The sequence below is a fragment of the Lepidochelys kempii genome, chromosome 9, assembly GCF_965140265.1.
Source record: "Lepidochelys kempii isolate rLepKem1 chromosome 9, rLepKem1.hap2, whole genome shotgun sequence".
Taxonomy (NCBI): Eukaryota; Metazoa; Chordata; order Testudines; family Cheloniidae; genus Lepidochelys; species Lepidochelys kempii.
Genome location: NC_133264.1, coordinates 17,080,266 through 17,096,790, shown reverse-complemented (window position 1 = coordinate 17,096,790; position 16,525 = coordinate 17,080,266). Strand labels below are relative to the sequence as shown.

The 16,525-nt window shown below is 43.8% G+C and overlaps 3 protein-coding genes across 8 annotated transcripts in view; 2 read left to right on the top strand and 1 right to left on the bottom strand.

Annotated features, from left to right (window-relative positions):
- Window positions 1–1,001, bottom strand: part of LRRC34 (leucine rich repeat containing 34) — a 36,375-nt gene extending 35,374 nt beyond the window's left edge. For 3 of the 6 annotated variants that reach the window (XR_012160737.1, XM_073359423.1, XM_073359422.1), the window contains exon 1: window positions 94–678. Coding sequence is in view for 4 of the 6 variants with exons in the window: in XM_073359423.1 (XP_073215524.1) it covers window positions 94–331 (238 nt within the window). In the remaining 2 variants the exon portion in view is untranslated. Of the gene's footprint in view, window positions 1–93; window positions 679–888 lie in introns of those variants that run through there. The other 3 variants (XM_073359424.1, XM_073359425.1, XM_073359427.1) reach the window with 3 other exon arrangements.
- Window positions 1–16,525, top strand: part of GPR160 (G protein-coupled receptor 160) — a 660,951-nt gene that overhangs the window by 469,507 nt on the left and 174,919 nt on the right. The gene's annotated exons all lie outside the window — the stretch shown is intronic.
- LRRIQ4 (leucine rich repeats and IQ motif containing 4) lies at window positions 3,279–12,724 on the top strand. Its single transcript, XM_073359411.1, has 6 exons — window positions 3,279–3,346; window positions 4,770–5,894; window positions 8,623–8,796; window positions 9,696–9,834; window positions 10,805–11,001; window positions 12,255–12,724. Exons 2-6 carry the CDS (start codon window positions 4,791–4,793, stop codon window positions 12,402–12,404), a joined length of 1,764 nt encoding a protein of 587 aa, XP_073215512.1. The 5' UTR covers window positions 3,279–3,346; window positions 4,770–4,790; the 3' UTR covers window positions 12,405–12,724.

Here is a 16,525-nt window from a genome sequence, read left to right as displayed (position 1 = left end):
TAATAAATAATGTGTGTCAATATGCAGCAGTGGAGAATTTCAACACAAATTACATATTAACTTATGGCATAACTTTTCTAGCAATAAAGTTACCTTCAGAGGAGTGAGCTGTCATTTCACAAAAATCACACTGCTCTCTAGGTGCTCTCACTGCCAACTCTGATGTCACACTATGGGGGGGGGGGAATAGCCTAATATTAAAAAATAAATCAATTCCCCTTCTACAAACAGCCAAACACACACACCCATCTCTTCTAAAGGCTTTCCCCTTATTTCTGTTGGGCTTGTAAGAGTCGCTTGTTTGCCCATTACAAGTGGATGCTTCAAACATTAACGATATGCCTCACAGGTTTTAGTTTCAAAGAAGTTTTTAAAAAAAAAAAAAAAAATCAGGCGTAGCAAAGCACAGCTCACCGGGTAGGGGCCCGATCCAGCCGAGCGTGCATCGCCTTCACGGCGGATGGAGGCAGCCCCATTGTGCCCACGAGGAAGCGCCGCTGGGCCGGCAGAATGGGGCCCTGGGCTACGTGCCTGTGGGTCCTTTCCAGCCGTGCCCCACCTGGCCGGTCTCTCCCCCTGCACGCAAGGGGGGCGGCAGATCCGATCACGCCCAGAGGCGCCGTGGAGAATATCCTCCCCCGCCTTTGCTTCTGCACCCTACGCGCCGGGGTCTCCCACGAAACGCGGCGGCGTGAGCCCCCCACCCCTGCGGCGTGAGCCCCCCACCGCTGCGGCGCACCGGGCCTCCTGCCCCCGTGACGCCAGGCTGGGGTCTCCCCGAACGGCGGGCCCCTGCGCCCTGAATGCCTGGGGCTCCCCGGGGCTGGGGGGTCAGAGTCCGGGGGCCCCGGCGGCACGCGGCAGCCCCCCCCCGCCCCCCGTGGCTACCTGCGGCCGCTGCCATGGGGGTTCCCGAGCGCTGCCCCCGCCGCGAGCTCAGGTCCCCGGCCGCGGTTGCCGTGGGGACAGCGACCGCACGCGCTTCTCGTGCGGCCGGAGGGTTCTCCAGTGCGCCTGCGTCCCCTCGTCCCACTCAGGTAAGGAACGACCCCCGCGGGCACTGCGAGGGAAGGCGCTGAGCGAGCCTGCCCCTGGTCGAGGGTCACCCTCGCACGCCCCCGCGCAGGGCGGGCTGATTCCGAGACCCAGCGGTTGCTGGCGCGGAGCCTTTCCTGTGCCAGCAAAGCCCCTCGCTTGCGAGACATGCCATGCATTAGCTTGGGGTATCCCCGGAGCGCCATGAAACTGGGGACCCCTCCCAGGGGCGCTCTGCAACGGGGTGAAACTGGCCCTGTGAATGCACTGAACTGGGGTGCTCTGCAATGCCGTGAGCCTGGGGATCCCTCCCCGTGAAGAACATATGGGAGCAGAGTCCCCCTACACAGCCATGAAAATACCTCTCCATACAGAGGAGTTCATTCTGAAAAGCCACAAACTTGGGGTTCCCTCCACAGGAGGATGTTTGATTGGGGTCCTCCCTGCAAAGCCACAAACTGCCTACCTCCCTCTCCCCCTCACACAAGCCTTGGAATTGGTTGAGTCTCATCCTGTGATGGCATCAATTTCTCAGAACCATGAAATTGGAGGGTTGATAGGGGTGCCCCTAACAGGCTTCACTGGAAATATTCCTTTTTCTGGTGCTCTGACCCACTTTGTGTGTCCTTTTAATGGATGCCTTACATGTTGCTTAATGGAGGAATTACTAGGAGGCAGTCCCAACCCCCTACCCCTTGGATGAAATAGCACCCTGCATAATTGCACGTTATTACTGGGCAATCTCTCTTGATGTGCCCAGGTTTGCTGGATCAGTAACCTACCCCCAGGACTTCTCCCCCCTCAAGGGAAATTCTCCAACACTGTGGAGCTGAACCATTCTGAAACCCTACATCTAGGGCTAGGCAGGAGTCTGACCCCTTGAGAGCTTCCCCCAACCTCCCATTCTTGCTCTTCCCCCCGGACACTCCCGCTCTGTTCAGGTCTCTCCCCGGATGATGGCCAAAACTGCCTGACCCAACTTTGGGCTCCCATAGGCAGGATCTCCAAGAATTGGTCCAGAACCACCAGTCAATAATTGTCTTCACACAACTAGCAGGTAGCAAGGTCCTGTAACCCCTGGACCATCTTCTTCACCAACCTGTGTTCTCCACCACATGTATGCTACTGGTCTGTCTCCCCCACCTAGGAAGGACTAATGACCACCACACCCAACACTCTGCAGGCCTCCAGCTGAGCTTTATAAGGAGCTCCTGCCCCTTCTGCACTGTGTCTGATGATTGACCAGGACAGGTTGGTCCCAGGCCTCCTGACATCCTTAAAGGGGCAGACCAGTCTGTTCACACAGGTGTCTGTATCAGTCCCTCTCATTTAATACATTTTTCTGCTGTCTGTCACTGTCTTAATATTACCCTTGTATACAGGACATGTGCTGCTGCCTCTCACAGGGCAGAAGCAGGGTGTATGACAGTGCACGAACTTTGGTTCTACATCAAAAATAGAAAACTATTCCAACCTGCATGTTTGGAACTATTCCAACTTATCCCAAACTGCATGGTTATGATGGCTACTGCTTTGTCTCCAAATCTGAGCTTCTTTCCCTCTCTCCCCCCCCATCTCTTTTTCCATTCATAGGAACACAAGAATCACCATACTGGATCAGATATGTGGTCCATCCAGTCCAATATCCTGCTGAGGAAGTGGCCAGCACTGGATTCTTCAGAAGAACATGCAAGAAATGCTGCAGTAGGCAGATGAGGGATAATTTGCTCCCTAAAAATTCTCCTCTTAGCCCCTAATAGTCAGAGATTGGTTTAAATCCCAAGTCATGAGATTTTATATGCCTTCCAAAACTTTTTTTTTTTTTTTAGCATTTACTATTATAATTCTGGATATTCTTGTTATAAGTGTCCAATCTCTTTTTGAATCTTGCTAATTTCTTGGCTTCAAGGGCATCCTGTGACAATGAGTTCTGCAGTCTAATTTACGGCTTGTGTGAAAAAGTATTTCCTTTTATCAGCTTTGAATTTGCTGCCTTTCAATTTCATTGATTGTTCCCTTGTTCTTGTTTTATGAGATGGGGCAACAGACATTCTGAATCCAATTTCTCTATACCACTTGTTATTTTGTATATTTTTCATTCCTCTCTCTCTTTCTGCTGATGCTTGCAAACAGCTCATCTTTGGGATTATGACATCCTTTCAAGTGAGATTATGATGTAGAGGTAAATGAGTCAGCCACCAGCCTCTTGGTTTTTCCTCCCATTGCTTTCTCTGCTGCTGCTGCTACTCTTTGAACATTGACTTGTGGGATCATGACGTCCACCCCAGTAGGTTTAAGACATCAGATGCAAGTGAGCTAATCCCCTCCTCTTCCTATTATTCCCTATTTTCCTTTATTCAGTAACATTCTGCAATCCTAGGATTTTAAATGCGTATATACATATGATTCAAATGACACGTACCTTGTCCATATTGGTCAGAAACTATAGAAGTAATAAATGTCATGTAAAATGGTGATATAATTTGTAAAACTCTGCTATTATTGAATTATTATTTAATATAGTAGTGGTCAGAGGCCTGAGCTGAGATCTGGAGGCCATTATGCTAGGGGCAGTATAATCATAAAACTATATCCAACATGGTGCCTGTTGCACAAAACCCATAGGACAACTCTCTGGTCCTGATTCAGCAAAGCATTTAAACACATCCTTAGCCTGAATGTGGATAATCCTGTTCCTATTCAGCAAAGCACATAGGCACATGCTTTAAATTAAGTGTTTTGCTGCCTTTGAGCCTATAAAGGCGTGATGCTTCTTAGGTTCATCAACTCCCATTGAAATCAAGATCATGCCCCAGTTGAGCAAAAATTCCAAAGCAATACTAGAATATGAAAATCGGGACACTTTAATGATAGAAAAGATCTAATTTCCAGGAGGTATCACTGTTTGGTGCTCCAGTAAACTGGAAACTTTGAAAAAAACACTGAATTTTGGGAGGAGAAATCCAAATTGATCTGTACTGAAAACATTTTAAGAATATGAGCACATTTCCTCTGCTGGTATAAACTTTTATAGCTCAATGGAGCTATGCTGATTTACACCAAATGAGGATCTGCCACATAAAACTTACTTCAAAAAAGGTGTTGAATTTATTTCAGAACACACTGAATGCATCCGATGAAGTGAGCTGTAGCTCACGAAAGCTCATGCTCAAATAAATTTGTTAGTCTCTAAGGTGCCACAAGTACTCCTTTTCTTTTTGCGAATAGAGACTAACACGGCTGCTACTCTGAAACCTATGTAAGAACTGTTTATTCAATTTAAAATCACTTGACAATATAGGGCCAAATTCTGCTCTTGGTTACACTGGTATAAATTGCAGTAACTGCTTTAGCTTCAATGACATTACTCCAAATTTACACTGGTGTAGCTGAGAACAAAATTTGGTCCAAATAATTTTATACCTAGGACTTTCTGGCGCATTGGGCTAAATTCAGTCATGGTGTAAGCAGATGCATCTCTGTTGACTTCAGTAGCATTTCATCCACTGAATTTGGCCCTTTGTGCCTTTACCAATACACTAAGGGCCAAAAAATGCCTTTATTTTCATTCTTTCAAGCTTTGGATGTCAGTGAGTAACATCAGCTTCAGTGGTATGGGTGCATCTGAAGTCAGAATCTGCCCCTAAATATTGAACTATTTCATCCTTTGATTGTTATTTATTTAAGTGGGTTAAAGTTGGAGTATTACTGATTCCTTATTGTTTTCTCTTTAGAGTTAAAAATAAGTAGCACAGATGGTTGAGATTCAGCAGAGCCCTGATGCCATCACAGTGAATGTTCATTTCTCAAGGGCAGATACCACAATTCTTGAGAATGACAGTTTGCAGATTTCACAGGAAACACAAGAGACTACAGAACTAGAGGAGGATGCTCTACCTGTACACGTCACAGATCGGATATTTTTTATTGATTTAGCCAATAAGCAACAGACAACTATCCCTTTACAAATCTTTGAACTGGAAGATCTGGAAGAATTGCACTTGGAAAAAAACTTAATTGAAAACATCCCAGGTGATATCCATCGTCTTAAGAAGGTGAAAGTTCTCTATCTGAATAAGAACTACATACACAACGTATGTGAAGAACTTGGGGAGCTGAAATATCTTCAGAGCTTAGATTTAAGTAGCAATCCACTCTCTTACAGTTCGCTGCATATAATCAGCAAACTGCAGGCTCTCCGTCAGCTCAGGCTCTATGATGTAAACTTGGATGAGTTCCCAGTGGAGATCTGTAAATGCCTCCATCATGTTGAGCTGCTTGGACTCTCTGGCAATAATCTAAGGTATCTGCCTAAAGAAGTAGTGAATCTGAGACAACTTAAAGAGATCTACCTGCAAAAAAACAGATTTGAAAGCTTTCCCCTGGAGCTTTGTCACCTTCTTAACCTGGAAATACTAGATCTGGAACAAAATCGAGTGAGTTTTGTCCCGGAAGAGATTGTATCTTTAACAAACTTAGTGAAACTATTTTTAGCTTTCAATAACCTGTTATCAGTCCCTGATACATTGCATCACTGCCGGAGACTGACTGTGCTTGATTTGTCTAATAACCTCCTGCGTAGGCTCCCTCCTAGCTTCAAGCAGCTCACAGAAATGAACGAGCTTGGTCTGTCTGGTAACAACTTGGAAAAGTTTCCACGTCAGATTTGCCACTGGATGTCCCTTTGCCTCATTTATTTGAAAAACACTGGCTTGCAAATGCTACCATCTTCCTTTACCAGATTAACCTGTATCAAGATATTAGATCTCAGTGAAAATTTCTTTGATGAATTCCCTAAAGAGATTTGTGCTATGGAAAATCTGGAAATATTGTCACTGGATGACAATCAAATACATGAGGTATTGATTTATTTATTTTTGGCGTGGGATTCTAGATACACTTCAAATTCACTAGGCTAATATGCATCTCAAATGTAATAGTATGAGCCACTTAACTCTACAACATAGGGAGATAATCATATGTACGGTCTTTTGGGGCAGGATCCATCTTTTTGTTCTGTGTTTGTACAGCACCTGGCACAATGGGGTCTTGGCCCATCACTGGTGTTCCTAGATGCTAAAATAATAAATAATAATAATACAAGCCTGACTTCAAGGACGTGAGACTCAAGAATATGTAAGACTCTAAGGTATGCAAACACCAGCAATCCTTATGCCAGGCAGCACAGCCACATAGAGATGCCACTAATTGGGGAAGCAGGAAACAAAAGATTCTGTTCCTGGCTCTGCCATTGTCCAGCTGTGTGATCCTGGGCAGGTCACTTCACCTCTTTGCCTCAGTCTCTCAATCTCTAAAACAGAACTGGTAATACTTACTTTCCTTTGCAAAGGGCTCTGAGATCTTTGGCTGGAAAGCACCACTATAACTGTTGAATATTATTTTACAGGGAAGAGGTCTACCCAATGCAGAAGCCAAAATGTTTCCAACTTCCCATACAGTGAGACTTCCTACTGTAATTTCTCTTCTCTCTTCCCAATTTAGGGACATGCCTTTTGCTGGAGTGGTCTCATCCACATTAGTCACTGGATGAGGGCAGCGGTAGAAGCAATATAATTTACCTTCCCTTTCTCATTTCTCCTCCATTGCAATTCAGAGCCGGTTTATCATGATTCAGTCTACCCTCCACCACGCAGTGGAGTTAGGTATCAGTAACCTGGCAGTTCTCACTGTCACTGCTAGCCACATTCAATGAGTGTCAATACCAAAGCTGGCCTGCAACTTAATTTTTAATCTATTCAGATAGCTAGAGCTCGCTCTTCTTTAACACATGTGTACAGGATGGCATTGAGCTATCTAAGGTATTCTAATTATTCATTGTTTTCCTTTAACATTAATGGGAGTCTTGAAACTATATCCCAAGGCATCAAGAATTCTTTCACCTCTAAGTACTTGATGGCCCCAATCCTGTAATAAGGTCCTTGCAGGTACTGGGGTGCAAAACATGAGCTTCATAAAGGATGGGAGCCTAGATTGCCCAAGAATGATATGATATGGAAGCATTGTACTTCGGTGCTTTACTTGAAGGATATTTTCTTTGATGCTTGTGCAGTGTTCATTATAAGGCGGGGTGGCCAAATTTACTGACCCTGGGAGCTGCAGATGATAATCTTCAGAAGTTTGAGAACCTAGCAGGCCTGCCAGGAGTTGGGGCTTCTGCCCTGCAGCAGGGCGGTGGGGGTCTCGAGGCTTCTGCCCTGCAGGAGGTGCCTGCCAAGACTTGGGGCTTCTGCCTGGAGAGGCGTCTGCCGAGGCTCGGGGCTTCTGCCCTGCTCCTGTTGAAGCTCCTGCAGGTGCTTCCTGTGGGGCTGATGCCCCGAGACCCCGCTTCCCGCTGGGTAGACGCTCCTAACCTGACCACTGCACTATGGGGCTGAAACCCTGAGCTCCCCACACCCAGTGGAAAATGTGAGGGATGACATGGTGGATTCCACAAGCTGCACTTTAACTATAAAAGAACTACGTGCAGCTCGCAAGAGGCGGTTTGGCCACCCCTGTTATAAGGCATTATGTACAAGCTGTTTGTGATATGAGACACGGCTATACGCTACCCAAAGGCAGCAAGGTGCTAGAATAACCCATTCTTAAAGCCATTGGAGCGGATGAGTGACGGTAGCTTAATTAAAATTGCAGTTAATAAAACTACGGATAGTTATTATGTTCAGAACGTTTCTTTCCTAATGCTGATGTGCATGACAGCCTCACTACCCCCTGTAACCAACTGCCACTGACAAGCAGATATTCAGCCAGGAAAAAAGGAACCAAAACCAAACCACTAAAAAGTGACATGGTAACCTGCTTTGAATAGCAGAGATTAGATGCTAAAAGGGCCTGGCTCCATTTATTCCTCTCTTTTTCTGAAGTAACGGTCTGATAATTGCACTTGCCTAGTATCAGTAAATGTGACATACTATTTGAAACAGAGCAGGAGGCAAGTTTACAATGGATGTACAAATTGTTAATGCTTTTAGATCCATTATCTTACTCTAGCCTAGGGGACAATTATACAGCTGAAATCTGTCAATACATGAACAACAGTAATGGGTGTCTTGCTCTTAGGGCATCAAACACATTTCCCTTTTGTGATATAATGCAATCCTCCCCATCTTCTGCCAGGAGATCATGATTTGTGTTATTTTTTTTCCCTTGAAGGCTAAATTTGTGGAAGTGGTAATATATGCAAATGATCCAATTTAACATTTTAATTTACGTAAATTATCTTATAATACACAGATACTGTCAGAGGAATTGGGAAGCACAGGAACTGTTCTTACATTTCATTCTCCAGGTAGCCTCTTCTGGAAGGAACATATATGCTAAGAAATAGCCTAATTCAGATAAAGTTTACATGGAGACACCTTTCAGTCACGGAATATGGCAGGGAAATGTTGCAAAAATTTCAGCCATAATATGGCAATGTAATAGAATGTGGCCAGCATGATATTCTTCATTGATCTGTAGTAATGTGAGAGAGTATTTCCCAGAACTGCAAACAACAAATAACAAAACATAGCTATTTAACGGAAATAAATGTATTTTTTTAAAATGTATGTTTTGGAACATGCCTAGATACCTCCAGAGGTGACGGGACTCTCTAACTTAAAATGCCTTGGTCTGACTGGAAACAGATTCAGTGTTTTTCCAGAGGAAGTTTTTCTCCTTCAGTCATTAGAGAAATTATATCTGGGACAAGATAAAGGGATCAAATTCATGACTCTTCCAAGAGACATCAGCAAACTGCAGGTAAGAAAAAGAGGAGGGAGAGGAGCTCAATAATAACTCTGCCTGGTACCACAAAGAAGCACAGAAGAAGTAAGCTGTTTGAAGAGAATGAATCCCAATCCCACAGGCCTTCCACAAGTGCACCTTCCATGGACTTCAGTGGGATTTGGTGTACAGGGCCTGGAAACAGCAGGTGCTGAGCACACTGAAGTCCCATTTAATTCAATGGGACACAGCACCTTGCAGAACTGGGTCCATTGAGGTCTGGCAGGATTGGGTAAAACATTTGTAACAAACAGGTCTTGTTAAAGTTGATGGACCCAAGACTTAGGTATCTCTATCTATCTATATTATATATAACCTATTTCACATAGATTCTCTATTATTTCCTTCTCCTTATGTGGAATAGGTTATGTATGTTTATCTTTCTGATCCCATAAAATGTGTTGGGCCTCTACACCAGGGCTGTAGCATTGTTAAACCCGTGTTTTACTGGGTGCTCAATCACCCCCAAGGCCTAGGCAATAAGCCACTTTCCAATTGCTGATGGAATTCATGTTTTCCCTTCTCTTTGCCTGCCTACAGAGCAGTTGCTATACCTTTCAAGAGGTTGCTAGCATGCAGGAGTGACAGGACCACATAGTGCATGTACATGACTATGAACCAAGGCAAAGGAAGAAAATTCTCAAGCCTTGATAGGTCATGCGGCACTTTAAAGGGATGCTCAAACTCAGAGAACACTGCTGGGTACGTTTATCCAGTTATATCACACTCATTACCATAGTATCTGAGCACCTAACAATGCTATCTCCCCAGTCATATGTTTTGCTTTTGCCGATGTTCAGTTGTGCATTGTTCAATGATCTCCCTAAGGAAACAAATCCTTTTTTAAATAGAAAATCGTGCACATTTTTTTCCAGAACCTGAAAGAGCTGTACCTAGAGAACAATTGTCTGGAGTACCTGCCACCTTCCATCGGCTTGCTGAGCAACCTAGAAATAGTTGACTGTCACAACAACCTCCTTAAAGAACTCCCAGACTCCATATGTCAAGTACAAGGTGAAAAAACATCATATGCATTTGTGTCTGTAAGGGCACAAGTTTAAGCAGAGATTTCAGAGTTCAAAAGTCTTCCTCTTCTCACCCAGACACCTTTCCTGGTCCAAATGAGAGACTAGGTAGAGTAATCTGTATTATTAAAAATTCTTATTGTCTGATGATCTGTTGAAGACTTTCCCCTATTTAATAGATTTAGATGCAATATAGCATTGTTTTTTCAAATTGGTCGATAACAAAGTAGAACAGTTAACAATTCTTGCAGCTTTCTTACCAAGAAAGCATTTTGCTGCCTCACAAAACTCCCCTGAGTATGAGGCACAGATGCAGTGTGTAGGTGGTGTTTATGTAACCCACACCCACTCAGTGTGGCCTTCTCTCCTCCCCTAATGATGGTTGGGCCACAAATAGAGGTCAATAAGCCTGATTTCAGCCTTGGATAACAGACAGGTGTCTTTTAAGCTTAGAGGATCATACTTTAAGATCCCCAGCTCCCAAGTCTAGTTCTCATTGCCAGTGACCCACCTCAGGGTGTGGCATATCATTTAGAAAATGAAGCTTTCTGTTGAGTGCTTCACTCTAGTTCTTATTTTGGGGGAAAAACAATTTTGTATTCTTGCAATTACCTTGAGCCTAAGCCTAAAAACTCATAACTCAGGGCTGTGGAAGTAGAAAGGCACAACAGCAGTAACACCCTTCTTGTTGATATTTTTGTAGAAAAAAAATTGATTACACCATTAGAACAAACATATTGGTGTTATTGAAGTCCTGTGAAAAATCTCTCCATGTTTGGGAACTAGGCCCTTTGTACTATAGAATGAAATAATATATTGATGTACTGGGAAATATTTATATACACACAGTAAATATTTCACACCCCAGCAATACATTGTTTTATTGTAAACACACCCAGGGAAACACTCCAGATTATTATTAGTCTGTGCATTGCAGTTTTGTGATTTTATTTGTTTAGGTTTGCAAAGGTTGCTTGTTCAGAACAATCAGTTGTTCCAACTCCCAGAAAACTTGGACAATCTTCAGAAGTTGCAGCTTGTCTTGCTGGATGGGAACCCTATGACAGACCCCCCAGTTGAGGTGTGCAGCCAGGGGAACTTGGCTATCTGGGAGTATTTACGGGAAAAGAGGCATCAAAAGGCCAAGGCTACAAAGGTACAAGGCATAAGAGATCTACTACACTGCACAAACTGCATTATTAATAATTCAGTGTTTGACACAACATTCTACAGGGCATGCTATGCAAGGCCCTGAAGTATCTTAAAAATTCTGTGTCAGCTATGGTGGGGCAGTAAAGCAGCAGACACTCCACTGCACACAATGAGGTATCTATCTCATTGCCAAATGGGGAATGTGGGCTTGGCAGGGGGATGGCCACTGGGTCCATGCACAGTGCAGATCCATTAAGCCAAATCCCTGCTTGGGAAAGAAGCTGTAAGCTGCAGCCTCTAGTCCCAAGACTGTAGAGCCTGGGGGCACAGAGATTCAGCCTGGAACAGCCCTAGATCAGTGATACTCAGACTGAGGCTCAGGAGCTGCAAGTGGCTCTTTAGTATGTCTCCTGCGGCTCTTTGTAGCACATATTAAAACAATGATAATTAACAACCAATCAGGATGCTTTTACTATGTTATTAGCCAATTGTAGAATACTTGGTCAGTCATTTTGTTGTGAGATTCTAATTATATAATATAAATGAGAGAGAGAAAAAGAAACAATGAATTACTGTGGCTCTTTTGGGTAATGGTGATTGCTAATTTGGCTCCTGAACCACTGTGGTTTGAGTATCACTGTCCTAGATGGTTATTAGAAGCTCAGTCTACAGTACCAGTGGGCAGTAAAGTCATTCTGCTCAAAAAATGGGGATGAGGAACAAAGGGCAGGTCCTCCCTTCCCTGATTTTCCTGTACTTCAAATTCTTCCCTTCCCACAGTTATTGTCTCTTATTTCTAACACATTGCTACCCAACATCCGAAAGGAAACAACTTCCCTTTTATGGGGCCCAATGTAGGACAATTAGCTAGGTCCAAATTGGCTGTGGGTACATGGGCTAACGTAACAGCCAAATAGGGACATCTGAAGTTGGGAAGATGACTTCTCTTCACTTGAAGTCCTTGCCTGGACCAAAGAGTTGAGAGAACAACGAGAGTGTTCCCTCCCTTAGAGAAATTTTAGTTTAATTTTAAAATACCACATGGAAATAATCTGAAAAATATAATTTAGTTGGTTGGCAGGTCCTCTTAATTTAAATTAATTTAGTCTAATCAGGAATTTAACCCCAGTTTACTCCAGCAGACCCCAATGCATTCAGCTTTTTGCATCAATACTAGCCGACATAGTGCTCAATTCAATTGTTTGAAGTCACCCTCTTCTCCTCGAGGTAACAATATTGTTCCATCCTCTCTTTCAGATCCAGGCTTGGTGGCGTGGACAGATGGTGCAGAAGGGGCTTGGAATTTTTGCTGAGCTTCAAAAACTGTTAAAGAAAGGAAAGAAAGATAAGAAAGGAAAAGAAAAGGGGAAAGAAAAGCCTGGCAAAGGTGCAAAGGGCAAAAAGTAGTAATTCCATATGATTTTTACATCAAACTGTTTATAGCTCTTGCACATTGGGAGGGCAGATATAGGGAGAGACAAGAAAGTAAGGGATAGTCAATACTAAAATGTCCAGAATACTGAACATTAGAATTAAAAAAATAACATAGGTGCTTTATGGCCAGTTTTGTGCATGTGTCAAAATGACTCCAGTTAAATGAGGTTAGATAGTAAAATAATGTATATGATTGCAAAGCACAAGGGTAATTGATTAACTGGAAGTGAATTGTATCTGTGGAGCTCTGTGCTGACTAAAATCTTTAAAATTCATGTCTTCTGTAATGAGAACGGTCTTACAGTGGTTTTGTGTTTTCATAACATCCCTACTGGGTCAGGCCAAGGTCCATCTAGGCCTGTATCCTATCTTCTGACAGTGACCAGTGCCAGGTTCTTCAGAGGTAATGAACAGAACAGGCAATCACAATCTATTCCCAGCTTCTGGCAAACAGAGGCTAGGGACACCCAGGGCATGTGGACACCCTGCCCATGCTGGCTAATAGCTATTGATGGACCTATCCTCCAGGAACTTATCTAGTTGGTTGGTTTTTTTTAAACCCTATTATAGTTTTGGCCTTCACAGCATCCCCTGGCAAAGAGTTCCACAGGTTGACTATGTGTTGTGTGAAGTAGGACTTCCTTTTGTTTTAAACCTGCTATTAATTTTATTGGGTGACCTCTGGGGCAGCTGCACTACTATAGAGTTTTAAAAGTACATATGCCATTAGACAGCACTTTGCCTACCACTGAGGTGCAGCCACCTCTGGGGAAAAACACAGCAACTGTAGCACTGAACAGAGCAATACTACACAAGAGTTCATGAGAAGTGATGACTGCCTCGCTTGACAATACAAGAGGAATGGTAGGTGAAATATAATTATTCCTACCAGGACATCTTAATTATAATCCTATTCTTATAAAAAAGTCCAAAATTTCTAGATTTTTGCAAAAATGTCCCTTTTTAATTAAAAATTTTGAGTAGGTCTAGTCACAGCATTTAATAACTGCAAATTGTCAGGTCCTCAGATTTATGTCTAGTCCCAAAAACAATACACGCAGTTGCAAATTGTCTTCATATAAAAGGCTTATTTGCAGCACATAGTGAATTTGAAAACTACAAAATGGTCCTGTGATTTCTGGATTTCACATATTAATGTGCCCCTGCTCATATAGAGCAATTGATGGATGTTTCTAGTGTGCTAGTATAACCCATTTACACATTACTACACATTTACACAACCGCAGTCCACAAGCAGAGGGCCATACTCTGAATCACTGCCTAGTTTTGATTTAGTACTGCTCAGGCAAGGCATCCTTCCCTTGACTTCACTGAGAGATTTACCTGGGTAAGGCCTGAATCGAAACTGAGAGCCAGGCTGTGACTAGCCCATATGCTGCTTCACAGAGCATGAATGGGTGGAAGCACTTGGGTGGTCTGTGTAAGGCGAAAATTGAAGTCCTGCTCCCTCCCAGCATGTACTAGAGGTGGGGAAAAGATAGGGCACTGGCCCTTCCCCATTGGCTCACACAAAGGAGGGGTATGGTAGGGTCACCATATTTCAGGTTCCCAGAAAGAGAACACTGCTGTGGGGGACCTGAAGGGGGTACCTGAGGCCTCACTCCCTGTCACAGTGGCAGGGCAGCTGGCACAGGCCCAGGAGGCAGTACCTCCCTGTGGGCCTCTCCCCTGCGCCAGAGCTGGGAGCCAGGGCCTGGGTAGGTAGGATACAGCAGCTGTAGCTACAGGGAAGGGACCAATTGGGGCACAGAGACAGTGCTTTCTGAGCTGTGCCACAAAAATCCCAGACATTGCTTCTTATTTGAAAAATCTGCCCAGGCTGAGAATTAAAAAAAAAAAGAGTCTTATCTGGGAAAACCCAGAGGTATGGTAACCCTAGATATGCAGTACTCCCTGAAGGGATGTAAGAAGCATGGGCAATCAGATAGAATGTTTCTAGGGCTGGGCCTACATTCCACAACTAAGGATTTGGTCAATAGATTGTTGACCTTCAAAACTCCCTGCAAAAGTCATCTATTTAATAGGTCTTCTGATGAAAGCAGGGGCCAGGGCACTTTGGGTGGAGTGGGATGGAGTTTTGCTGCTCTTTGAGTTGGCATGCAAATACTTCCATTGTATTGGGTTACTAGATGATATTTTAATAGATTGGGAACATAATTGCTGTTAAGGCCCCTGGAGCTCATACAAAGGGGTTTTTTGGTAAGATTTTTTTTAAAAAACCAGACGAACAAATAAGTAAGTCATGTTTTTGACCCTTAAAAACCTTGCAGACTAAATAAAATGAGACATGACACAAAACAATAATTCAAGTTAGGGAGGATACAGGACTGATTGAAGAGGGTGTTGCTGGAAGAGAGGGGGGATTTGAAGGAGAGCTAGGACTTTTGGCAGATGTGAATTGCTGTAGGAGATTACTGTAATCAAGGGAAGAGACAACCTGCAGATGGACAAGGGTTTCCACATTGAGGACAATCATGAGAAGCTGGGGGTTTGGAGATATCAGAAAAATACTTGTCAGGTCTTGGATACTTGCTATGAGGTGTAGCAAGAGAGAGAGGTGTTTCAGTAGATCATTGTAATGTTATCTCAATGCCACATAAAGTGTGTTAAAACTCATGTTGGAATGTTTTCAGTGCCTCCATATTAGAAGATTCTCCTGGCATATTTATTGCTAGAAATGGACACACTTACAGCATAGGCTTCAAGTAGTAAGTGTTAATCCTGAGTGGAACATAAACTGATGCTCTTTGCGTCTTTTTAATGTTTGAATTATCAGTGTTCACCTTTACAGAATTTCTCTTCTGAAAACAATTGATTACAAACTAACTTTTTGTGCCATGTCTGACCAAACGTACAATTTGATCTCAGTTTTGCCTCCTGAGGGATAGTAAAGTACATTTTTACAATCAAGCTGTGACAAGAACAAGGAAGTTCAGAGATGCCCCAATGAAATCAGAGTAAACAGTGTAGTAATTCAGTATGGGAAGAGTAAACAAAGCAGCAGCATATTCAGCTGTTACTCATATTGACTAGCCAGAAGAGGATTTTCCTCTACAGAAATTAATCCCCCCAGTATAGCAGTGCTCAATGCTGCCAAAGAATCTTCAACATACTAAACTCCTGAACAGAAGTGGTTTCCGGCAGGGGCTCCTTCCTGAGGTAAGTGACTTGGGCTGAGAATGATCCTAGTGTGTCTTTGCCACTGGGAAAAGGTTTCTGCATGGAGTTCTCAGGGCTAATTGAGCAGTACTTTTTATTACTCTGTTTGTCCCATGATTTCAATAGGACTCCTCACTTAGGGGGCAGCTTCTGATACTACCACTTAGTAAATGTACCTTACTTTACAAATAATCCCCTTAAAGTCATTGGGGCATCTTGTGGACTAAGGTGCTACTCAACATAAGTACATGTTGCAAAATCTGGCCCTTTGTAAGGCAGCAATTAACATGAGCGAGGGTAGGTGAGTCTGGCCCTAGCAAACAAAACAGAAGGGTTACTTTACACTAGTCAGCTCCTTGGTTTAATGGGTCAGATGGGCTGAGTTTAAGACTGGGCACCAGGAAATCCTAAACTCTGTTCCTGATTATTCTGCCCTGTTTTGCTATATGGCCTAGAGTAAAGCACTCAACTTCTTTGTGTTGATTTTCTTCATCTGTAAAGCAGAAAGATGAATCTTAATAGTACCTGCTTCACAGGGACATTGTGAGAATGTGATGGGAGGCTTGTGCTGCATATCAAAACATGTAATACATGCGCTATGGGCCTGAGCCAGGACCCAGAGGCAGGAGCAGAAGCTCCCTAAAGTGGGGGGCCACTGGCATCCTTCCCCCCAAGCATCCCACCACCACCCTTCCCCAGAAGCCCCACCTCTCTCCACCCATCACTCACCCTCCAGCTAGTAAAAAACTGATGGGGGCCATAACCCCCATCCCTGCACCCCTGCTCAGAGGAGTCATTAGGAGGACTCTGACAGGGGGTGTTCTACTCACCACTGGATAGCACCTCCTGCTGGCAATTAGCTCCAGCTGGTTCAGCAACTCCTTTCTTCTCTTCCCACATGCCACTCTCCTTCC